The following is a 27651-nucleotide window of genomic DNA, read 5'->3' on the forward strand; positions in this document are numbered from 1 at the left end:
TTTTTAGGATATTTTATTCAATATTTAGTATGTAACAAGTACAATAGTCACAATAATAGCATTAGCACATGTACTACAACTACATGTACGGTGTAACAAGGTTTTTATAAAACACTTCAAACAATGACTAACAAGCATAACTAATCTGGAAGACTTTTTGCAGAAAGATCACAGCTAATTTCTCTGGTATTATGTGAAGGACTGATAACAGTCATTGTCTATTACTGACATTGTGAAAGGCATCACAATTCTATGGATCTCAAGTGTTTCACTATGTATAATTAAAGTATAAGTTTTCATTGACTTATTAATATATATAAGCTATCGAAAAAAAATAATAATTTTTTTTTATTCTGTTTTTCTAAATTTCAGAGGTTTATCTGAAAAACTTTTTGAACAAAAATATCAACAATGTTTTCAAAAGATCCAAAATTTAAGCCAAATTAGACATTTGTAATAAAATTTTGAAATAGATTCATTTTTTGACTAACAAAAATATTTACAAGAGATCCAGTGTGGCACTTAAATCTGCTGGTAACAAATCATGCAAAACAATTCATTCCATATAACATTCAAAAATAGGCTAGTTTATTCTAATTTTAATTTGATTTCTTCAATAATTGAACTTGTTTTTCAAATAACAATATCACGAAAATTGCACAGAATTCTTTTTAAACAAGGTTTGGTGGTATAAAATATGAAAATCATTTCCAAATCCAAATTGTGACAAAATTGAACTTAAGACATTTAACATGTATCAACAGCATATAAAACCTTTCCATCAAACACAACAACAACATACTTTCATTACATGAAATATAACAACAGAATATGATACAAAATGAGAGTGAAAAACAATTTATACTAAAAATAACATTTTTCATTTCATGATCAATGCTTTCTATCTACGTGCTATGATAATAATGTATCAAAGATGCAATTCAGTAAAAGGTGATAGATAGTGTATTCATATATGTCAAGATACATCCAAGTATGTGAACACAATTTCTTGTCAGACATAATTGCTACAACCAAAACTTTTAATGTGTTAACCAATTGTAATCTAACTTGTTGAAGACAGTTGTATTGGTTGCAATTTGTTCTTGAAATTAAGATATTACGATTAATCTAAATAAGCTATTTAATGAGGTAGATAAGATGTATTTTTTTTAATATCTTTGTCTATTCATGTCTATTAGTATTAAACAATACTTTTTTAAAGAGATAAATGATCAACAGATGGATATCAATTTAATATAGAACAATGACACTAAAATGTGGAACAAATTCTAAAGAGTTTTGCATTATATAAATAAATGTGTAATGCCCCTTAAAGCTATACTATTTGTGGATGTTTCTTAAATCAATAGATGTGTGCATTGATTTTCAATAATCAACAAAATATCTAAATTGTTGTTCAAGAAGCCTGTTAACATGATTAAAGTAGAAAAACTTTAAAAAAAATAGGAAGCTTCACTGTTATTGTTAATTGATGTAAAAGTTATATCAAGAAAACACATTTTAACAATGTATATTATCTAGATAAATGTGCAGTTTCAAAAACAATAATCTTATTCATTCTGTTAGATCATATACAGCAATGCTATTCTGCCTGCATAGAACTTGCATACCGGTACATTGGGCAACACCCATCTTATAACAAGTTATGTTGTTATGATCTAGTTTCTCTCATGTACAGTGTATTTTTAAAATAAGGGATATAAAGAATCAACATATATTGCATGAAAAGAAAAATAATCTTAAAATGCATTATTCTGGTTATGCATTGAATAGAATTAGAACATACCAGTAGTTATAAAATAAATATATTTTCCTGATCAACATCTCATTTCTAAATGAAAATGAGTTATTATGGCATTAAAGATTATTATGGATAAATATGTAAACTCAAAAGCAAATTTCCAACAAACATACATGATTATATTGGTATCCACACCATGTTAAATAGTAGAGTAATAAGATTGTCTAACATTAATTAGTAGTATGTTCCTTGGATATATAAACTTTTAATAATTAATTTTGTCCTTTCATTTTTTTTTAGCAATAACGTTGTCCTTTCATTTTTTTTTAGCAATAACATGGTCAATTTTGGTAAGAATTATTTTTATCTAAAATACTTTTGTTTCAAATGTAAACCTAAAAAAATCATATATGAATAAAAAATAATGACCCCAAATTCTTTTGATTTTGTATAAAGGAGTATAAAAGACACAAGAAGATATACATGAAAATATATGGCACTCTTGTTATAATGATTATGCAAAAAGCTTAACAAAGTGTTTATAACTAAATCCTATACACAGTTGAATTACCAACCTCAGATTTAATAACATGATTTTCACAGCCAAGCTTTAAAAAATGAGCTTAGATCAGCAACAATTTGAATATAAAACAAATGTGACTTAGAATTATAAATACTTCAAAATGCTGACAGATCACAGGTTATTTTTTTTATACATGTAACTCAATACAAAAAGTAACATATATCATGATTATAATGCACAAAACATATAGCCTATTTGGTGAGTAGCCGTTTTGACTAGCAAAACAAGGATAACACTTTGATATTTGGATATTTTATGGAAGGTTGCAGTTGAGCACCAGAATTTTCTCAGTCCACTTTGGCCAACACAAATGCTGTCCGACAAGGAATGTACACCTGCAAATACAGTTATTATTTTGATTAAGATAATGATGTATACAAAAAAAAGTAAGACACTATGAAGACTTTGTGAAACTGGAAAAATAACAAGTCATCAGGGAACAACCAAAACAACACATGTACATTAGAAGGTTATAAACATTAAAATAGTGGGTTTTTTTTGTTTTTTTTTATAAGCACAGAAAAGTAGTTCCTCATAAACCTTGGCTTACCAAGTCTGTCAGGGGGAAGATAGGGGCATTTTTTGGTCCAATATAAACTATTAGGAATATAAACAACGAATAGAAATCTAACCATATAGGGTATGAAACTTGAATTTTATAAAATCATTTTGGCAAGTCTTGTCAACCTACATAAAATATCTTTTCAAACCATTTTTGTGGGTATCACCTGCCCAGTAGTCAGCACTTCGGTGTTGACATGAATATCAGTTATGTGGTCATTTTTATAAATTTCCTGTTTACAAAACTTTGAATTTTTCGAAAAACTAAGGATTTTCTTATCCCAGCATAGATTACCTTAGCCGTATTTGGCACAACTTTTTGGAATTTTGGATCCTCAATGTTCTTCAACTTTGTATTTGTTTGGCTTTATAACTATTTTGATATGAGCGTCACTGATGAGTCTTATGTAGACAAAATGCGTGTCTGGCATACTTAATTATAATCCTGGTACCCTTGATAACTTTTTATGCCTCTTCAATTACCATAAAAGTGACAATTTAATTTTTGGTATCAATTTGTTCTGTTTTCACAACATTATACATTTTGACATCTTCAAAGGTTTCCTTATTTTATGTTTTTACTATTAACCCCTATAAAAGGAAAAGAGTGAGGTGACCTATAGCTGTTTATATCTGTATCATTTGGTCTCTTGTGAAGAGTTGTCTCTTTGGCAATTATACCACATCTTCTTTTCTTTTTTTTTTATACATAAATAAAAGTAAATTTTACAAAATGAATGATAATACTCTACCATTAAGCTACATCTCCTATTGTCCCAGGGATCATTAGCTGTAAAGAAATCTGTATCATGATTCAATCTTTTGTGTCCACCAAATTCTTCAGCATCAGAATCTAGTACTAATTTATATCTTATCATTGTTAAAGAAACAAACAGAATTCACATTTATTATTTTGAAAACTCTAACAAAGTTAATGTTCAATTTTTATTTTATGGAAGATTTCACTGTTGAAAGTTACTGTACCACAATTTCAAGGAAGACATTTTTTTGTAAAAATATCAGTATTTGTAACAAATCTGAGCAAACTATTGTACTGTATTTTTTATTTTTGTCATAGAATAAATATTCATTCCTTTATATATTTAAATCATTTTATTCATATTAGCATTGTTCAACATTATCCATTTTAAAAAGTGTTGTGTTCCTTGCCAAAGAAATGACTGTACCAATTTAACTACAGGAGATCTTGATTTTGACAACAGTTGTCTTCTTAGTGAACCTCAAGGCCTAAATATTTGAAAACTAAAAATTTATTACAAATGTTGAAGAGTTGATTGATCTAGAAAAAAGACTAAAATTACAGCCAAACTATACAAGGAATCTGGAGATGCATTCTATGATTCAAAATGATTTTTGAAAATATAATAGCAAGATTTCTATAAAATGATATCCATGTAAAAGAGGAACGAAAGATACCAGAGGGAGAGTCAAACTCATAGATCAAAAATAAACTGACAACGTCATGTTTGTGTCTGGTCTACTTTGATATTGCAATACAATGTCTTATAAAACATATGTAATATTATATTTTATTTCAGAGTTTTCACTGTATTAAAGGATACTTTCCAGGAATGTTGACTCCTATTTTATAATCTGTATAACTGTTATTTGGATGGAAGTTAAATACAAACACTAATTTGTCAGCTCTTTCAAATACCACAAGTTTATCACCCTGATGTTTTCTGCTAATATAATTCTAAAAAGAAAATTAAGACAAATACAACATCAGGTATGTTTGACAAACAATGTTTATATATTCATCTTTTAAATATAAGTTGTTTTGCTCTGACTAAGCATGACTTGTGATTTAAAAGAAACACAAGAATGTGTCCCAAGTACATGGATGCCCCATCCACACTATCATTTTCTATGTTCAGTGGACCGTGAAAATGGGATAAAATCTCTAATCTGGCATTAAAATTAGAAAGATCATATCATAGGGAACATGTTTACTAAGTTTCAGGTTGATTGGACTTCAACTTCATCAAAAACTACCTCGACCAAAAACTTTAACCTGAACCGTGATGTACAGACGAATAGAATAACTGACGAACGAAAGGATGCACAGAACAGAAAACATAATGCCCATAAATGGGGCATAATTTATACCATAATCAAGTAGCTACTTCTTCTTTGCCCTTTTTTGGCCCCTTATTTCTAAATGTTTTGGGCAATTAACCCACCTTGAAGCAATAACCCCAAAACTCTATCTTAGCCTTTCATTTGTAGTTTGGAACCTTGTAGTACAATTTCAGAGAGATCCATACACTTAAACACAAGTTATTGTCTGGAAACTGGCCCTTAATTTCTCAACTGTTGGCCCCATAACCCCTTTAAATGAATCTCAACCATCTACTTGCGGTTTTAAACATTGTGGTACAATTTCTGAGCAATTGAAATACTTATACACAAGTTATTATCCTGAAACTAGAAAAATGCTGTTTTGGGCCCCTAATTCCTAAAAGGTTTGGACATTCATCCCCAAAATTAATCCCAACATTCCTTTTGTAGTTTTGAACCTTCTAAAATAATTTTATTAAGATCTATTCACTTACAGTAAAGTTATTGTCTGGAAACATTGTGTCTTCGGACGACGCAGACGACGACATCATACCATTATACGATCCCAAATTTTTTTTTAATAATCTATTCAGCTTTCTTCTTTCAATATGAGTATCATAAAAAAATTTAAATAAAAAACAATGATAGACACAACACAGTGAGAAATATATGTATTAAACTAAATATAGATCGTTACCTGGCCATGACTCAGGAAATTATATTTTTTCTCTAGGTGCATCATTGCTTTGTCAAATTGATTCAAGTATTTATATTTCAAGTTTGGATCGTTTGCTAAATGATATTGACGTCTGCAATAATGGTAACTCTCATCATTTCCTATCCTAGGAAAATCCAACCATTCTGGATGTCCAAATTCATTTCCTATAAAATAAACATTTATAATGGTAAAATAAGTTTTCTCTAAAGTATAAATTCAATAGTGTTGTGTGAATTTCTCAAAAAGAAAACATTTGGCTTTTTGAATTAGCATTCCTACAAACAATCCATTAAATTTTGAAAAATAGGAGAACCAGGGGACATGATAGAATATTTTTTACTGTTGCAGCATGTCACATACGAAGCGTTGTAAAGCCTTTTCTCATAAAGTAAGGAACTACCACAACATAGCTTACAGAATTTAACATCACTATTTATATGGACAGAATATTTAAATTATAATTAAAAGGTCAATTTTGAAATTTTTCATGACTATGAGAGAAATTGGTGGTATTCTATGTACAATACATTATTTATTTGATATATATATATAATTATCAGCTTAAAAAACATTTCGTCTGAATATTTTAGAGTAAACAGTTCTTACCCATGAACGTTAAATATCCCTCTCCACCTAAACCCATTGTTATTAGACGTATCATTTTATGTAGCGCTAATCCTCTGTCTATCACCAGATTAGGGGGAGATAACACTGACATAGATGTGTACATTTCTTTGTCCATTAACCAGAATGCCAAGCTTTTATCACCAACCAAGGCTTGATCGTGGCTCTCAGCATAAGCAATGCACTTTTCACTATACCGTCTATTAATCAACGTATGAACCAGTTTTTCTAGATCCCAGTCATCATCACTAAACTCTTTTAAATACTGAAAAATATAAAAAGTAGAATTTAAGTACCAAAAGTATGTTTGTTCAATATCATTCTATAGCTGTGTTGTTTTTTTTTCAATTCTATTCTATATTCTATACAACAACTTAGGGCTGTTCCATTAAAACATGCATGGTACCCACAGAAGATAACCATATATAAAGGCAAATAAAAATTTCACTTACATTTCCCCTATGCAAAAACAAAAGATGATGAGCGCTCACCCATAGTTTAGATTTGGACGCGCCTTCCCTAGGTCCAATGTGTTGGTTTTTTCTATTATGGAACAGCCCTTACTACTTTTAAAATACTTTAAAGTTTGCTTCTTAGATAAAATTATTCTTAATCCTTGCTCTACTTAAATGGACAAGGACTAATCAACTAAAAAAAGGATCTTCCAATAAAGCAATGCAACAATATCATGTAAACTACCTCAGAAATTCAAACTTAGATCAAACACAAACCTTTATCCACATATCAGGAATAGCCATGGCTAATCTATAGTCGAATCCTCCTCCTCCCTCTTCAACAGGTCTACATAAGGCTGGCATACCAGAAACTTCCTATAAAGTCAAATATATTTTAAATTTATTTTAGAAGTTGTATTATGTAGACAATGTAACATTTACTCAAATTCCCATTATAAAAGATTTCTTTTGTATTTATCGAATTTATTTTATATAAATATAATAACTTTAGCTATTCATATTAATCAAAAAATATTGAGATTTAAAAAAAACAAACAATAATATATAACCTAAATAAAATATAAATGTTATGGTCATTTTCACTTACTTCTAAAAATAAACTGAATGGAGAATGAAAGACTTTGTTGTGTAATCACTTTAAGTATGAATGTGTGAATAAGATATCATTTTATGCTAAAAGCATGGAAATATTATAAACAAGAATGTGTCTATAGTTCACAGATGCCCCACTCGCATTATTATCTTCTTTGTTCAGTGGACAGTGAAATTGGGGTCAAAATTATAATTTGGTAAATTAGAAAGATCATATCATAGGAAAAATGTGTACTAATTTTAAAGTTGATTGGATTTCAACATCATCGAAAAATACAATCACCAAAATCATTAGCCTAAATCAGGACCGGCGGAAGAATAGATGAACGGACACTTAGACTAATAAACATAATGCCCCTCTACTATCATAGTTTGAGTATAAAAATGTAAATCAACCCTGTTCTGATTTTCTTACAAACAGCATGGAAATTCATAAATCACACCAGCAAGAGAACAGAATTAAGAATGGAAACTAAGTTAGTGTCAAAGAGACAACAACTAAGGAAGACTTTAATGTTTAGTTTAGGATTATATTGAGCCAAATTTTAAGGCTTAATAATTTGAACAGATGATGTGGAGTCTACAGCATTGAGGTAGGAAGCCAACAACACAAAAACCAAAGACCCATTTCAAATCATAATAAAAAATAGTGGAGATGTCTCATTTGTTCATATTTGTTTTTCTTTCATTTTTTTTTTACATCAATTACTTTGTTAGTTTACTCGTTTGATTGTTTTCATTTGTCATTTCGGGGCTTTCTATAGCTGACTATTCAGTATGAGCTTTGCTCATTGTTGAAGGCCGTACAATGACCTATAGTTGTTTATTTCTGTGTCATTTGGTCTCTTGTGGAGAGTTGTCTCATTGGTAATCTTCTTTTTTATATATACATACCTCTGCTACCGTTATCATATTTGGGTACAGCTGATGTAACATATAGTTTGACACCATTAGGTAGACCAGTGCATCTGTGTCTGTGTTCAAGCCAAAGTATTCATTGTAGTCGCCACTGAACCCATGACCTGTGGTAAATAAAAAAATTTAAAAAATGCACCTTTGAATCATATCTAAAGAACACTTCAAACTTATTAACTGAACATGTAGCCTAAAATTATATATATAGAGTTTCCTTAAATCCTTAAATACATGATTGTCACAAAAAAAAGGAGATGCAATATGATTGTCAATGAGATAGCTATCCCCCAATCTTCAATTGAAGGGGATGTAGTTATTTAAAGAGGAAACGATACAGCCTTCAACAACGAGAAAAACCTATACTTTATAGTCAGCTTATGTTCATTCTAAGTGATATAATTTCTGACTGTCTTATTCGCATATTCTATTTTACTTCCTATAAATGTAGAAATGTTCGACATTGTATAATTATGTTATATAAGATCACATGATCTTAAATGTATCATGTGATAGATTTACAACTTACCCATGCCATGAGTATGATACAACATAGATGTCGTCCCATCAAATCTAAATCCATCAAACTGGTATTCTTCTACCCACCATCGCAAGTTGGACAAAAGAAAGCGTAAAACTTCATGTCTAAAAAAATACAAAAATTACAATTTCAGCAATTTTTTAGTGAAACAATCAATATGCATATATCTTATTGAGCAAACTGACAAAATATACAAACATGAATAATAATGAAGCAACTGAATGTCAATGCACAATTTTTTTTTTTTAATTAAATGGGGATAAAAATCACAACTGATATAAAAGGACTATATTAGGTTTAACCTCTGTTTTCAAGTATAAATTCCAATACTTACTCAGTATAATTGAAAAGACGTGAATCCCATAAATCGTGTGTGCCTCGTCCACCATCATGGAAGTAGCAGGATTGGGTTCCGTCAAACTCGTTCAATCCATCTGCAACATTCTTTGAGGCATGACTGTGTACAACATCTAATAATACTACAATACCTAGGGAGTGGGCTGTATCTATTAATTCTTTTAATTCTTCTGGCGTTCCATATCGACTAAAATAAAATAAAAATATTAAATAATTTTCTAACATACTGTATGTTTAACAAGAGCATGTATTGTATAACAAGAATGTGTCCATTGTACAAATATTCCCAATTCACACTCCTATCATATGTTCAGTGAACCATGAAATTGGGGGTCAAAACTCTAATTTGGCATTAAAATTAGAAAGATCATATCATAGAGAACATGTGTACTAAGTTTCAAATTGATTGGACTTCAACTTTATCAATCAAAGCGTGAAAGCGCTGTAAAGGCAGTTAATTACAGGTTGTGTGTATTTCTAGTCCAGTTATATCATTATCTTCCATAGAACAGAGGTGGTTTGTAGAATTTAAGATTTAGAGTTCTTTTGTACCTAGTTCACCTATATCTATAGTCTACTGTTTACAGTATATTTTCTGTGCCTCGCCATGAAATGCATTTTTAGCCATGGCCTTGTCAGTTTGCTTTAAATTTATGAGTTTGACTGTCCCTTTGGTGTCTTTCGTCCCTCTTCTTTAGACATATAAGAACTTTTCCTTTTCAATATAAATAGACTATTTTTAATTATTGATTGTATATGCATATTCTATGACTCCCATAAAAAATAGTTCACAAAGATTGACTAGTCTCTGTACTGTGTGTATAGCAAGAACATCAAGTAACATAATGGTAAATGTACGTAGTAACACATCAACTTTTTTGATGACCATACCTGCCAACTGTCAGTATTTGCAGAGTATTTTCCCCATCGAGCTCGAGGCTCCCAAATGGAAATTTTGTAAGAGCAATTTTGTCGACTATTTTAAAGAAAACAATTAATTCAACAATGGCAATGAGCTTGTTTATGCACGAAGAAGCCAAAAACCACATTAGAATATATTTGAAGGGAATCCATGACAAATCGCCCCATTAGCAAATAGCCCCACTTTTTCACTAACTCGCCCCACTTAAAAAAAAAACTGCCCCAACCTGGATAACCAAATCGCCCCACTTGTGAAATGTGTTATATCCCTTAATATTACTCCTGCCAACTTGCCCCACCTAATAGAAAACGATAATATCTAGATAAATATATTATTAACCAGGAAGAATTTACTAATGCCAACTCGCCCCACTCATGTAAAAAGATGTTATCCCGTTGTATATAAGTTAAATTCCGTTAATATTACTCCTGCTAACTGGTCCAACCTAATGGAAATCGGTGAAATCTAGATAAATATATTATTAACCAGGATGAATTTAGTAATGCCAACTCTCCCCACTTATGGAAAAAGATGTTATCCCGTTGAATATAAGTTAAATTCCTTATATTGCATTATGATACAATTAACAGGTTTCTTTTCAATTGTTATGCAAATAACTAAGCTTCAAAACTTAGTTATTCTTCAACAATACATTTTTTTTTTAGAATTATAATTTCAGTATATCAATAATAGTAATTAAATAAATTTTCGGTTTGTTTGTTTTCTGTGTAGATTAGTTTTCATTAAAGTGGTGCGAGTTTTTATTTTTAATTATATATATATATATATTAATCTAAATATTACCGTTTTTTAATTTTTTATAAGTAGGGCGGGTTGGCAGGAGTAATATTTAACATGATTTAACCAATTTCACATGTGGGGCGATTTGATAAATCAGTTTGTGGCGTTTTTTTTTAAAAGTGGGCGATTAGCCAGTGGGGCGACTTGTCCTGCTTCCATTTGAAGGCCCCCTTGAAGGTTTTGTATGACTATATGAACCATCTTTCACGTAAAACCCCCATGTGCATTTTGAAAAGTTGGCAGATATGTTTCTAACTCCAGGCAAAATCTACCGGTATGAATGAAAAAGAAGTTTTCAATTAAGGCTCTGTGGCCATAACAGCTGTCTCATCAGCATTTTAACCACTTCCCATATTTGCAATTAAAACAATAGAAGAAAATTATTCAACGCAAAAACAAAACTTACTTGTAAGTATGAAATTCTCTTTACGGTATGAGTTTTTCTCATTGTTTGAGATTGTACAGTAGTACCTGTAACTGCTTATACCTATTTCTTATTCACTTTTGCTTAATAAACTCACTAAATATCATGTATATACATTGTACCACATCTCCTTATTTTTATATGCATTCCAATAACATGAACAATTGTAATTCAATTCTATATACCAAAGCAAAATGAACTGCACCACTTTCATTCACTAGTATGCATCTTTTGGCAAAATACAAGTTCTTAAATGACACAAGATATATTTATTGATAAAAAAATAAAATTTAGTATATAACTCTTTAACAGGTATAAAAAAAAAGCACAGCTGTCAGTGTGTCATAACTTGTGAAATCTGTGCTGAAAACATAGACATTGATGGTATTTGAGTAATTCCATATGTGAAGCTCAACATTAGCTCGTCAGTTGGTGGTGGACAGTTATAGTTCCTTTCTGCAGGCTAGGATGAATGACTTTTCAGGAAAACCAATTTCACAAATCAAAACTTTCCTCTAGATTTCTCCTACAATATTCATCCAGTTTAGTTCTTTTGGTTTAATTGGACACCGTCCTGATTTTTAATTTTGCAAACCATTCAGTCTCTTGCTTGCAAATGGTGCATGAAAATAGGATGGGTATGGCAGTAGACAAGTCTCTTTAAAGTGGGTTTGTGCCCTGAAAAAAGTTTTATAACTTAAGTTTTTTTGAAACTTGTGCAACACACATACCTAAATAACTATAAAATAGAAGAGAGCATCATTCGTGTCAATGTTTTGTTCCTGTTTACATTGTCATTGATATTTTTTCAGAAAGCCTGAGGCATAGCTCATGAATTCCTGTCATTACATCCTAAATTAACATAATTACTGCTAGAATAATTATCAGTATGATATACTACACTATCATTGTTCAGCCCAAGTCTTCAGTATATATAATTGTTGCATTCATTCACTCCTGTGTTCAGTCGTTCAAAACATCAACAAATGAACTTTAATAAGGACAAGAAAACACTAGAAAAGATACGTACATACAACCCGTGTTTAAGTGTATTTGAAAGAGAAATATATCTGGTTAAACGATGTATAAAGGAGGAAAAAATTGTAGATATTGCATTACGATGCTTTCTACCTAATAGCACGTGGATATGTTTACATATTTAGACTTGACCCAGTATGACCTGTACCTTGTAGGTCACCGCCGTCGTTTAAACACTAGACTACAGTCGTGTATAAGACAATACAATGCTTAAGCCTGTACTATTTGTGTGAAGTAAATGTGTTTTTTCTGTACATTTAAATTGTTTTACCTGATAGCAAGGACGTATATCTATCCGTTTCCTTCTCAATTCACTTTGTCAATTTCTTCGACCTTCTTCAAAACATACGTATTACTGCGCCCGGAAGTGAAAAAAATATTAGAAATCCTCGTAAAATAATGCTATTTTCAATTTTGTGGAATCCATTTTGTTATATTTATTATACAAAGATAAAAAAAAGTTACGATTAATTATGAATTTGCATATCATTATACGGAACGTTTATGGACTATTTTTCCATAGCTGTAAGTCGGTCATTTTGGCGGGAAATCATGTACACATACACACGTAGATTGGCTGGTACCTGATCGTAATGTTACACATCAGATATATCAAATAGCTAATAACCGGAACGTAGTACCGGGAACCAGGATAATACGTAGACAACATACATAACTAATACCGAAATTGAAAACGCTTTACGGTTTCTCGTTTATAAACCGAATTCCGCTTTGAATTATAGAAGATGCAATATTAATCATGTTCAGTCGACTTTTCATTGTTATATCAACGTCTGAACTAATTAAAAAATCTTTAGATGTCAGATAACACTCGAAATTGACCCGACCTCTTTCCACACGGAATACAAATAATGATAGTTTGTAGTCAGGTTGACTGCTTATAATGCAAAATACACATTAATAACAAGTTCTATAAAACGAACAATACACACTGATCGTTTCTTTAGTTCCCAATATAAATGAAAGAAACAAAAACCATATCATACCATAAAAAGAAGAGGAGAAATTCGAACATTTCCGAATCTATTCCTGGCCAAAAGACCCCCTGCATAGATTGCGTATGAAAAGATTAACCTCATGACTTGAAAGTCAGGCCTTAAAGCACTGCCTTTAAAAACTACATTGACCAATTACTTTAACCTGAAGCAGGACAGACGGACAAACAAAAGGACGCACAGAACAAAAAACATAATGCCCATAAATGGAGCATTAAAAGTGGTTATGAAACAATAAACAAGAATGTGCCCATGGGACACAGGTGCCCCAATTTGTAAATATATGATCAGGCCAACTAAAATTAATTAGTAGATTTTCATCCAAATTTTTGAAAAAAAATGGGGCGGGTGGGAGGATTTTATTTTTTAAATTTTATTTCATATGAAACCCTCGTCATGAGTATTTCATACCGCGGGGTATATGCTAGTGGGAAACAAGCTTGTATAATGTATATACATGCTGTATAAGGAATCCTACACTATTTTTCAAACTCTTAAATAAAAATCCCTGATTGGCAACAACTGTTATATATGCAATTGCCGCTTAGAAACCTATTTATAGTAGACATCAACTAGAGGCTCTAAAGAGCCTGTGTAGCTCACCTTGGTCTATGTGAATATTAAACAAAGGAAGCAGATGGATTCATGACAAAATTGTGTTTTGGTGATGGTGATGTGTTTGTACACCTTACTTTACTGAACATTCTTGCTACTTACAATTATCTCTATCTATAATGAACTTGGCCCAGTAGTTTCAGTGGAAAATGTTAGTTAAAATATGAAAATTTTATGAAAATTGTTAAAAATTTACTACATGTATAAAGGACAATAACTCCTTAGGGGTCAATTGACCATTTCCGTCATGCAGTGATCGGGGAGGTCGTGCGCCCTGCGCCTATAGCGCATATTGACCAGAAATGGCGCATAGAGTGACAAATGTAAGCGCCCACGTGGCGCACGATATTTTTCACATTGTTTCGAAACGTTTAGATATCGTCAAATGGATTTCCGATCGTTTGCGTGCCGCCATGTGTGTGTACACAACTGTATAATGTTCCTCCAATCATAGGAGCACCTATATACATTTTTGGGACGTCTCGGTTGTTTTCCTATGGTAATAGAACCATGAAGTTTAACGTCTCGGGTGTATTCCTATGGTAATAATAGAACCATGCGGTTTAACTGATAACCCAAAAAACGTAATTAACCATCATTCATGATATAATTTTTTATAAAGAACTTTAAATTTGTGAAATTTGGCTTTGACAGACGAGATTTAACTCTAATGATAATCTTTTAATTTAGTTTAGCTCGCTATTATTTCGATTGAAAACCCCCGAAGCCTTTTTATGAATATAGTTTTTTGTCTCCATAAAAGGCGCTTGACTGTCCTTGCCATTTTTTGGTCTTTGGCTCGTTTTGACATTTTGTAAACATGACTTCAGCGAATTATTGTTTTGTTCTATCAATTAATGGTACTCTCTACTGTTATTCTTGTCATCGTGATAAAGTAATAATAACAAGTGAAACTGCGAGCTACTGCTCACTGATGATACCCCCGCCGCAAGTGGATAATATTAATAGTGTAAAAATATGGAAGTGTTCGGTAAACAGGAAATTGTCAAGTGATGAATCTGAAAACGCATCACACGGTATAGCTGACTTATAAAAATCCTGAAACCAAATTTCAGAAATCCTTGTATTGTAGTTCCTGAGAAAAATGTGACGAAAATTTTTAACTTGGTTATCATGTGTAAAATCATACAAGTGTTCGGTAAACAGGAAGTTGTCGAGTGATGAATCTGAAAACGCATCACACGGTATACCTGACTTATATAAATCCTGAAACCAAATTTCAGAAATCCTTGTACTGTAGTTCCTGAGAAAAATGTGACGAAAATTTTCAACTTGGCTATCATGTGTAAAATCATACAAGTGTTCGGTAAACAGGAAGTTGTCGAGTGATGAATCTGAAAACGCATCACACGGTATAGCTGACTTATATAAATCCTGAAACCAAATTTCAGAAATCCTTGTATTGTAGTTCCTGAGAAAAATGTGATGAAAATTTTCAACTTGGCTATCATGTGTAAAATCAGACAAGTGTTCGGTAAACAGGAAGTTGTCAAGTGATGAATCTGAAAACGCATCACACGGTATGGCTGACATATATAAATGTTGATACCAAATTACAGAAAGGGTGGATGTGTAGTTCCTGAGAAAAATGTGACGAAAGTTTCATGGGACGGACTGACTGACGGACGGACTGATGGACGGACGGACGGACTGACAGACAGAGGTAAAACAGTATACCCCCCCTTTTTTAAAGCGGGGGTATAATAATACAAGAAGTGCAGAGGAAGTGTCTGAAATGTCTTCTAATACGGAACGTCTGGAATAAGTATGGTATCGACGAAGACCCAAATTTATTGTTAAAAAAACCCAACATAAACATGAACAAGTCAAGGCAACAGTACCAGTTTAAACATTGTAAATAAAGGTTATCTTTAATATTGTCCGTTTTGCAAGAAGTTATTGTATATTCATTGAAATTACAGAATCACAGGAACAATATCCATATGATATTATTTAAAATCATAAAGGTAAGTAACAACACCTCTTTGGCAAAAAATAATGATACTTTTTATTTTTTTACAGAGGTCAATTCAAATGGCCCACTCATTTGACAACATGGCCCATTATTTTTTAAAATGGCCCATTGAATTTATTTTTGAAGGGCCCTGGGCCCATAGTGAAAAAAACCTTCCAGATCACTGGTCATGTTGACTTATTTGTAAATCTTACTTTGCTTAACATTATTGATGTTTACAGTTTATCTCTATCTATAATAATATTCAAGATAATAACCAAAAACAGCAAAATTTCCTTAAAATTACCAATTCAGGGGCAGCAACCCAACAACAGGTTGTCAGATTGATCTGAAAATTTCAGGGCAGATACATCTTGACCTGATAAACAATTTTACACCAAGTCAGATTTGCTCTAAAGGCTGCCGTTTCATAGTTATAAGCCAAAATCTACATTTCACCCCTATGTTCTATTTTTAGCCATGGTGGCCATCTTGGTTGGTTGGCCAGGTCACGGGACACAATTTTTAAACTAGATACTCCAATAATGATTGTGGCCAAGTTTGGTTAAATTTGGCCCAGGAGTTTCAGAGGAGAAGATTTTTGTAAAAGATTACAAAAATTTACGAAAAAATTGGTCAAAATTGACTATAAAGGGCAATAACTCCTTAAGGGGTCAACAGACCATTTTGGTCCTGTTGACTTATTTGTAGATCATACTTTACTGAACATTTTTACTGTTTACAGTTTATCTCTATCTATGATAATATTCAAGATAATAACCAAAAACAGCAAAATTTCCTTAAAATTACCAATTCAGGGGCAGCAACCTATCAACGGGTTGTCCGATTCATCTGAAAATTTCAGGGCAGATAGATCTTGACCTGATTAACAATTTAACCCCATGTCAGATTTGCTCTAAATGCTTTGGTTTTTGAGTTATAAGCAAAAAACTGCATTTTACCCCTATGTTCTATTTTTAGCCATGGTGGCCATCTTGGTTGGTTATCCGGGTCACTGGAAACAATTTTCAAACTAGATACCCTAATAATGATTGTGGCCAAGTTTGGTAAAAATTGGCCCAGTAGTTTCAGAGGAGAAGATTTTTGTAAAAGCTAACGACAGACGACGACGGACACCGGACGCCAAGTGATGAGAAAAGCTCACTTGGCCCTGTGGGCCAGGTGAGCTAAAAAGAAGAGAAATGCTCTCTTCAGTCTTCAGTTAGACTACTAGTATACCTACACCACATTTATTTTGCTTTCTAAGCAATGGTTTGTAGTCATCATAAAATCAATTAAATGTTTTGGTACATTTGTATGCAACACAAGTATTACGAGTACAGAATAAAATGTGTTGAAAGAAATTATGATGTAAAACATGAACTTAACCAAAAAATTAGTTGTGGCTTGATGACTAAATTGTTGGTAGGGATAGTAACAGAGGGTGTTTGCTGTTTGTCAACAAAAACAAAAGCCATGGGTGAATAGAAGGGCTTGTTATAATTAAAATGTGTGTTTGTCGAAAAAAAAATTCCAATATATATATACGGTCATAATTCAAACAAGTTTGTGCTTGTGTCAATTTCTTTAATCCAGTCATGTTTTTTTGTACCAATTTGTTCTACGATTCTTGTGCTTTGGATATCATTCACAGTCCAAATTTCCTGACACAAAGTCATTGTATAAATAAAAGAAAAAAACATGATTTGCGATTCACTTGTGACTACAGGTGACTACCGCAATTTGCATTCAAGGACAAGGCGTTTTACTCGTAACTCGAATATTTCATGCCCTTTTCGTTATCAATCTCTATTCTCGGTAGATGATGTTGTCATCATAGAGCAGCAGAATATTTCGACTTAATCATTTTCGATGGGATTACTCCGGCGAAGAAATACAAAAAAGAAATTTGAAACAGGAAGTTTCGAATGAAACGAAATTATCGATGGTTCCTGGTAACGGACATGACCAAAATCTGGAAATCGTATTTTTGTTAAATAAAAAAAATCGGGGCGGGATGATTTCAGAGGGGCGGGCGGGGATAAAAATCTAGCAATTAATTTTAATTGGCCTCATGACAAATTCAGCAATTTTTCCATAAATAAAGGCACACAACTCAAGAACGGTGAAAGTGACACCTCCAAAATTTACACTTGATCTGTGTTTGGTGGTAATAAGCATTATAAGCATTGTGTATAAATTTCATACGATTTAGTTGAGCCAAAATAAAGTTGTATAACAGAAACCAAAATTAGGATGTATTGACAGACAAGAGTAAAACATAATGCTCCTGTTGTCTAGAAGCTGTAACTTCCACTTCATTCAGTGAAAATGACTTAAGACAGAAACTATCTGGTACTTTAACAGGTTTAATAGAAAAATGAGGTTATAAATTATTATTTCAACTAATAATACAGAATTTGGTCCCTCCGCACAAAAATCTATACCCAAATATCAACTTAAGTCTGCTTCATTGTAAACATAATTACCTAGAGGCAGCAAAAAAGCTTGTAACTTGGTAACCAAAACTAGCATAATATGCATGTTCCATAATGGCCATTAACTGTATTGAATTATAACCTGAAATGAAAATAGAAAAATCTTTAATATTAACATTGCTATTCATTTTTATTCAATGTGTCATTTGAGATCATTTCTTTATCTTTTTCTTAAATTGCTGTCTCTTACAAATATAACCTTAAATAATTTTATTATTGCAAATTCAGAATTTTTGTGCGCAATCATTATTGCTAATGTGACCATGAACAAAGGACAAAATGTGAGTTTAATAACTATGATTTCTGGAAGTGCTGCATACAACTAATGCAATCAATATTCATAATATGCAAGTTTCATTTTTGCAACACCTATCCCATCCAATTTAAAAATAAAAAAACATCACAAAAATTCCGACTTATTTTCATTTCAATGCTCAACAGCTTTTACAGCCGAGACCATCAACTAATACAACAGGCATAGTCAGAAGAATAAAATTTAAACACCATTGACAACATGCAAAAAACTAGTTTACTCACAATGGTGATAGGAACAATAATTCAAATTCTAATGTTCTGCAGGGCAAATGAATCAATATAGAATTTTCATGCTTTTGGCTGCCAACGTTAATTGTAAAGACTGATTATAATGATTGCAGGCAAAGAAATGTATTACCTAAATCATGTATTCGAGGTAGCAGATCCCTTGTAAATTCTTTATAGCTATTAACTTTTCCTTCGTGTGAACTTATCCCAACATGAGATTCATAGATACGTAATGAGGCTGGTTTATCTGGCCGTCTGTGTTTAAACTGATATAGCTACAAAATATATTTAAAATGTTGCTGCAATCTGGCGAAGAATGATTTATATTAGTAATACCATCTGAATGAAACTGTTATTTTGTAAGCTTTTCTGTTCAATGTTAGAAAATATTCCTGGCTGAAAAAAAAACACTCATAATGGAAGAGCATAGAATTTGTGAATCATCTAAACTATTAAACTACTTATTTTTTTTTAAATGTTAATCAACTTTTATATTACTATACAGTGACATTAATCATAAGTTCTAAAACACTATTTAACTACATTGTGATTTTCTGTTTTTGATGTAATTTTTCTATTACCATGTAATTTTCTATTTGAATATTATTTTTCTATTACAATATTAATGTTATTTCTATTAAATGTTATTTTTTATGTAATTTTTCTGTTACAATGTGATTTCTGTGTAAATGTAATTTTTCTATTACAATGTTATTTTCTGTTATGTAATTTTTCTATTACAATGTTATTTTCTGTTATGTAATTTTTCTATTATAATGTGATTTTCTTAAACAGTTATGTATTTTTTTCTATTACAAAGTGATTACCTATTGAATGTAAGAATGAACACACCATCTTGGTTAAGTTACCCATAGCAGTTTAAACACAGTGCTATTGTAATGTAAATTTTGTATTACAATTTGTCTTTCTGATACAATGTGATTTTTCTGTTCAATATTTATATATTCTCATGACCACCAGTTTTTCATATTTAATTATTTATATTTCAGAGCTGTACATGTGAAATGCATTCTCCTGTTATTAGTCAAAATTCTTTACTGACCTTCTCCTTTGGAGGATCCCAGTTAATTTGTTCAAAAATAGGCACATCTTTTGGTCTCTTTACTACTTTTGACCATGGACATATTCTGTCTACTAATTCACCTGATTTGGTTTTTACGACTAACTGAAAATGTAATGAATTATAATTAACCTTAAACTCTCCAAAAGTCCATTTTGATTTGTGTGTGTGTGTGTGTGTTTATTGATTTGCTTTGTTTTTTGCAGTGCTGACGGACTTAACTATTCAGCACCATGGTTTATCATTGATGCACTGTTAGGAACAAATCTCCTTTGAAATCAGACTTTTTTAATGCATCATAAATCAAGTTAAATGAGTTTACATGTACATGCACACATAAACTATAGTACTGTATTATTTCAAATAGATTTAAATATAAAACAAATTCCTTAAGTCAAGCATTTCTCATTTGACTATGACATTTTAGTGACAATTAAATTGCTGTTTTGGATGGATATTAAAATACATTATCACTAAAGATACCTACTAAGCAACTTTTAAATAATTATAAATAAAAAATTCTGACAAAAATTGTCACAGTTTGCTTATCAATAAGAAACTGAAGGGTATAAATTAGACTACCACAACATGACATGATTGTGATTTTGATCATTTATTTTTGAAGACTAATTGTCTCTCAAATAAATGGGGAACAACTGATGCCCCTGCTTCCAATCATATAAAGTTATAAAAGAGACAAAACTGAAGAACGGTTTAAGTGACATTACTTGAACCTGAATTTGTACTTAAAGTGACATAAGGCCCTCACCAACCATGCGTGTGTATATATCTGTTTTGTGGTAATAAGTATTGTGTATTACTTTCAAATCTTTTGGTTGAGACTAACTTAAGTTAGAGAACAGAAAAGAAAAATTCTGTGATTTTTCCATTTGTTAAGGAGCATAACTATAGAATGGTTGTAGTGAGGCCACCAAAATTCAAACATGATCAGTGTTTTGTGGTAATAAGCATTAATTGTGTAAAAGTTTAATAACATTTGGTTGAGGCAACCTAAAGTTAGATAAAGGATACCAACATGGGACATATGAATGGACAAGGATAAAACTTAATGCCCCTCCGCTACAGCGGGGTATAATAAATCTAAACCAGATGCTTCGCAGGGCGTAGCTTTATATGACCGCAGAGGTTGAACCCTGAACGGTTGGGGCAAGTATGGACACAACATTCAAGCTGGATTCAGCTCTAAATTTGGATTGTGATTAAATAGTTGACACAGCATAGGTTTCTGACACAGAATGAATGTGTTCTAATGAACTTAAAATTTTTGTTTCTCTTAGAGCAATTCACTATGCTGTTGAATATTAATCCTCTCAAAAAAATGTTTGAAGAAATTTTCTTTTTTATTTATGAAATTTCAAATGAGAAAAATTGAACCCAATTTTTTTAATCACATCCCCCTTTCCCTTATTCCAAAACTAATCTCAATTAAAATCTCTAATGGAGTTTGCAACAATAACTACTCATTTAAATACATCATAAAATATTAAGATGTAAAAAAACTGCTTGTTATCGCTGAATGGTAAAGATTATTTTAATTTATCAGTTGGTAGTAAAAAGTGAATATACATTGTATATTGTATATAACAAAGATTTAAGTTGATTCTGGACAAAAAAAGATAACTCCAATTAAAAAAAAATCTTGCTATTGCACAATATTTTGCAATTAGATATTTCTTGCTTACTATTCTGGACAAAGAAAGATAACTCTAATTAAAAAAAAAATTTGCTATTTCACAATATTGTGCAATTAGATATTTCTTGCCATTGCGCAATACTGTGCAATTGAAAAGACTTGCTATTACACAATTCTTAATATAATAATTTTAGATCCTGATTTGGACCAACTTGAAAACTGGGCCCATAATAAAAAATCTAAGTACATTTTTGGATTCAGCATATCAAAGAACTTCAAGATTTCAATTTTTGTTAAAATCAGACTAAGTTTAATTTTGGACCCTTTGGACTTTAGTGTAGACCAATTTGAAAACAGGACCAAAAATGAAGAATCTACATACACAGTTAGATTTGGTATATCAAAGAACCCCATTTATTCAATTTTTGATGAAATCAAACAAAGTTTAATTTTGGACCCCGATTTGGACCAACTTGAAAACTGGGCCAATAATCAAGAATCTAAGTACATTTTTAGATTCAGCATATCAAAGAACCTAACTGATTCATTTTTTGTCAAAATCAAACTAAGTTTAATTTTGGACCCTTTGGGCCCCTTATTATGTTGGGACCAAAACTCCCAAAATCAAACCCAACCTTTCTTTTATGGTCATAAACCTTGTGTTTAAATTTCATAGATTTCTATTTACTTATACTAACGTTATGGTGCGAAAACCAAGAAAAATGCTTATTTTGGTCCCTTTTTGGCCCCTAATTCCTAAACTGTTGGGACCTAAACTCCCAAAATCAATACCAACCTTCCTTTTGTAGTCATTAACATTGTGTTTAAATTTCATTGATTTCTATTTATTTAAACTAATGTTATTGAGCGAAAACCAAGAATAATGCTTATTTGGGCCCTTTTTGGCCCCTAATTCCTAAAATATTGGGACCAAAACTCCCAAAATCAATACCAACCTTCCTTTTGTGGTCATAAACCTTGTGTTAAAATTTCATAGATTTCCATTCACTTTTACTAAAGTTAGAGTGCGAAAACTAAAAGTATTCGGACACCAAAGAGGACGACGCCAACGTGATAGCAATATACGACGAAAATTTTTTCAAATTTTGCGGTCGTATAAAAACAGTTCAGCAAATCTTCGGCAGTCACAATTTCCTGCATATTATTAAAATAAATGCTTTTTTTTCACAAGTAGAGCATTCAATAATATTGATTTTGTAGTAAAAGTGATCATTAAATTGATTTACAACTCTAATTAGTCAGCATAATTCTTTGAATACAAGGTTTAACCTTGTCAAAATAATTATACACCAAATGGAGTTAAACGGACAGGATAAAGATGATTTTCTTTACTTTTCTACTACAGATAATGTGTTTCATCTTGATACAGTTTCATAAATACTTTCTGGCAAACACTTATCCCGATCAAAATCATGATCATTTCACTAGGAAAAACAGAAATCTACTATAGGAAAATTTACCTTAACTTTACTGTTATGAGGAATAGGACATGAACCATCTTGATTTGGAGGGATTTTTATTTCCCATTTGCCAAATTCCAGTCTTGTAAATGGATACTGTGTTTGATTCCAGTTGTCTGAAATATAACAATATGAAACATTGACCTACAGGCAATTTAGTCATCACCAAAAAGTATACAGATCTTTAGATTAATATAATAAAGAAGTGTGTAAAGTTTTAAGCAATAATCATAAATCGTTTTTGAGATACGGCACGACCTGTAAAAAAACCCTCCCCTTTTTTACAAAATACACAATAACTCAAAAATGAAATTTTGAATCATCACCAAAAAGTATACAGATCTTTAGATTAATATAACAAAGAAGTGTGTAAAGTTTTAAGTAAAAATCATAAATCATTTTTGAGATACGGCGCGACATGTACAAAAACCCTCCCCCTTTTTTACAAAATACTCAATAACTCAAAAATGAAATTTTGAATCATCACCAAAAAGTATACAGATATTAAGATTAATATAACTAAGAAGTGTGTAAAGTTTTAAGCAATAATCACAAATCGTTTTGAGATACGGTGCGACATGTGAAAAAAAAACCACACCCCTGTTATAGTTACAAAGTGTCGTAACTCAAAAAGTTTAAATCTTATATTCACCAAAAAGTATACAGATCATTTGATCATCATAAAAAACAACTATATTAAGTTTCATCAAATTTAGATAAGTCGTTCTCAAGTTACGGTGCGACATGTTTACGCCGGACAGACAGACGGATGGACACCGGACATTTGTATACCATAATACGGCCAGTCAAAATTTTGACTTTTTAAAACTTTGATTTGATAAGTGTTACACGGACTGACAGGGGATTGCAACATACAACATGTAGCAGTTCTGGGAAAAATTTTGACACAATGAAGTCAATTTTGCTGAAATTGAACATGTTGAAAATTGTAAAAAAAATGTTTTTTAAACTTTTTTTTTCTTCATGTTTTTCATTCATTCGGGGGAATTTAGAATTGATTTGTCAATGTTTGTAATTGTTTTGAAATTCTACAAATTAACAAAATTTTGTTTCCTTGAACATGTTGAAATATAATATATGACCTTACTTTTAGTAGTCGCTACTTTAAAAGATACAAGTATAAAAAAAAAAACAATAAAACATTTTCATAATGAACAAGGTCCTTAAAAAAATTAGTTACACTAAATGTCATACTGAATTCTCCCCTAAGATATAATCCTTCTGCTCCCGGTGCCCATTCCTTCATACATATCCCATTGTCTGGCGTTCTGTGTAGACCAAATGATTCATATCCTCGACTAAACTTCTCTATGCCACCTTCTGTACTATCAATATGTCTAATAACATCTTGGAAACATCCATATCTATTAAAATAAATTCATTGAAGATAAATAACAAACAACTAATCAGTGTTCTCCCCACATGCCCCAGATTGTTTTAGAGTTACTTCACAGGAGATATATAGATTTCATACAAATCTGGAAAACGGCATTGTCATATGACCCTCAAGTATGTCACCCAATGTGAAAATCTTTCTTGAAATTTAATGATCATTTGTTACCATAATGAACACTGTTACCATATGAACACGTGAATCTATTTATATGCATTATAGTCTAGTCTTTGTCTGGCTCATTTATCTGTTAAGTACACATGAAGTATCTGTTGCTTCTTTTTATTGTTTTTTTATACATTTGTATCTTGGTGAAAATAAGTTAATGAATGACAGCTACATTTTACATGTGTACATGTACATTCATTTAATCTTTTGAATTAGACTTACATATATGTTGTAAATCATTATTGCTATATTTTTATTCATGGTTAAACTAGTTACCAATAAAATGATGATAAAGTAAAAGAAAACAATAGCTGATTTAGTTATACATGTATGTGGTTCTACTGGGAAGTTGACAATCCTACCTATATAGATGAATCTACTCCCGTTTTCAAAAGAAGATACCCACAAACTGACAAAAAAGTTGTTTATCTCATGCAAAAGTGACTATTCTATCCTAAAATCTTAGCTACATGTAAAACCATAAAAACACTAGTACCAGTGGTGAAAAAAAAAATCACATAAATCATAATTTGATAAAATTAAATTAATGCATTTCAGTTCTGGAAATCTTCAAATTCGGTAACGTAAATGAATTCAGTAACAGTTAACAAATTCATTAACTGAACCATTAACTAATTCAAGATTTATTTGGTTTTGGTATTTGCTGGGAACAATTTCAGACAGAACTATAGACAAATTTCTAAATTCTGCCTGGTAAAATTAAAATCTATCTACAGGTTGATGAAAACCGATGACAAATGTTCCAAAATCATTTTCTCATTCATTTATCAATACAAAAATTAAACCAAATTCTGCAGTTGCAAAATTCCCTAATGGTTCATACATGTATAATGAATTCAGTTACTGTTACAGAATTAGAAGATTTCGAGAACTGATTTGCAGAACGTTGAACTGGTCACCAAGTTACAAGTGTACTTTTAGTTTTATCAGATATATAATTTGAGGTGAAATGCCTGTAATGTTTTTTTTTAGTATTAGAATAGAGTAAAGGGAGAATGACAACTTGGGAAACAATTAAAAATGTACGAATTAGGAAACTGGCAATCACAAGATTGCTGACATGCCATAAAAATCTAACGCCTTCAGTATATCTGCATCATGGAATTTATAATTTTTAACGTGTTTTTTTTGTCTGCGTAGAAGTTGAAAACATGCATAACTTACCTTCTTCTTATTTCTCCTTCGTGCAATCTTAGATATGGATCTAAATCTAAAAGATGTTGTATTTCTGGTACATCGACTTTAGATAGAGAACCGTCCATCGTGTGTTAGTGTCCCTGAACTATTTTGACCCTCAAAGACTAGTTTACGTCTGCTGTTACCACTGCATTTTGTCAAGGTCGATCATGATGTGATCCTTGTTTATTTAGCGTTTAATGTAATCTAATTTCATTCTAAGCGTTCATACGACTGTGATTATTAAGCAACTAATGTCTAAAACAACACAGGAAATGGATAAGAATTGGGGATAATCTCAAAACAAATAAGTAACAAGAAAAGGATGTTCTTTCAAAACAAATTTCAACACGATGAAAAAATGTTCTTATAACCACATTTACAGTATTCTCAGTTCTCCCAATTGCAATATAGACACATTAACTATTTTTTTTATTTATGAGTTCCAGATAGCCGGCTGTTAGCCAGTTGCTGGTAATTTAAAAACACCAACTAGTAAATGGACTCATTGTTACAACTTTGAACAAGTGTTATATATTATAGAAGGCAACCAAATTTCCTTAGAAGATTTGGGCAAAACTGAGATTACTATAAACACATATTTTAAAGCAATTTATGGATCAAACCTCCCTACTGAATATGTTAGGAAACTATCGATCCATCATTTGACTCAGGCGGCCTATATTTTTTTCTTTTATTATGACTTTTTTCATTTATCATTAGCGTTGCAAAATCTCATTTCTGAAAAGCAATGTATAACATATATAATGTCATTTAATATATCATATCAGTAGGTTTTTTTTAAATGTGTTATCATCAAGAGGTATAGTTCTTGAAAACTACACGTTGTTGACCTCGTAACAAACATATCACATAGGAACAAGATTTATTATAAGTAGGATTAAATGTAAAAAAATGAGAGGAAAAAAACCAACGCAACTGAAAGACAAAAAGAAAAAGTAAAAAATAACAAGTACAAGCGAATGGTTTAAGTGACATAAAGCACTCACTAACCATATACGTGTATATATATATCATAATGTGTGTCAGCAAAATTTATGAAATTTATTACAAGCACGGAAATCTTATACCACCACGTCAAATGCATATATACCTAAAAAAATTAATTGAATCATGCAGACGCGTAAAGGAAGCTTCCGAAAAAAATGTTATAGGATTGGAAGTCTTAAAGAGATGTACGGTATACACTTTTAAACTGCAAAAGCTGTGGTGGTGATGATTTTTCGGATGTACTTGTTTCCTGTATCCTGTTTCTATTCGAAACGAACAAATACTTAAAATCATTGTTTACGTTGCAGTCTACTTAGGGTCCCATTAAAATAATGTCAATTTTATTGAAAATTAACGTCGGTAAAATAGAGGTATTTGTAACTTATGTGACGACGTAACGGGGGTGTTCATAGTAGTGATAGACTGTGTGTACGGCAAGCTACGTACACAAATTATCACAATATCAATGCGCCCGAATTGTTGAAAAAATAATTTTACAGAACATACAGTATTTTGTGACACCTAAATGACTTTTTTTTTTAGTAATTATTACGTGGTTGGTCTTTTAATTACATTTAGAAACAAAAACTTAAGCCTGTTGGGAAA

General features: G+C 31.3%; 1 protein-coding gene across 1 annotated transcript; it reads right to left on the reverse strand.

The window, feature by feature from the left end:
• LOC139481414 (1,4-alpha-glucan-branching enzyme-like) lies at positions 1 to 26287 on the reverse strand. The gene is made up of 15 exons (XM_071264737.1): positions 26023 to 26287; positions 24471 to 24640; positions 23256 to 23371; positions 20103 to 20225; positions 19170 to 19314; positions 18488 to 18578; positions 9185 to 9394; positions 8839 to 8954; positions 8292 to 8419; positions 7062 to 7160; positions 6313 to 6595; positions 5686 to 5870; positions 4490 to 4623; positions 3659 to 3776; positions 1 to 2680 (listed from the first exon to the last, which is right to left on the reverse strand). Exons 1-15 carry the CDS (start codon positions 26118 to 26120, stop codon positions 2633 to 2635), a joined length of 2064 nt encoding a protein of 687 aa, XP_071120838.1. The 5' UTR covers positions 26121 to 26287; the 3' UTR covers positions 1 to 2632.
• Positions 26288 to 27651: the final 1364 nt, after the last annotated feature.

The sequence above is a fragment of the Mytilus edulis genome, chromosome 7, assembly GCF_963676685.1.
Source record: "Mytilus edulis chromosome 7, xbMytEdul2.2, whole genome shotgun sequence".
Taxonomy (NCBI): domain Eukaryota; kingdom Metazoa; phylum Mollusca; class Bivalvia; order Mytilida; family Mytilidae; genus Mytilus; species Mytilus edulis.

Coding starts and splice junctions, on each gene's coding strand:
- LOC139481414 (XM_071264737.1), bottom strand. CDS start 26,120: ATGGACGGTTCTCTATCTAAAGTCGATGTACCAGAAATACAACATCTT. Junction 20,226..23,255: donor CTCATAACAGTAAAGTTAAG/GTAAATTTTCCT, acceptor TTACATTTTCAG/TTAGTCGTAAAAACCAAATC. Junction 8,955..9,184: donor CGTCTTTTCAATTATACTGA/GTAAGTATTGGA, acceptor GTATTTTTTTAG/ACATGAAGTTTTACGCTTTC.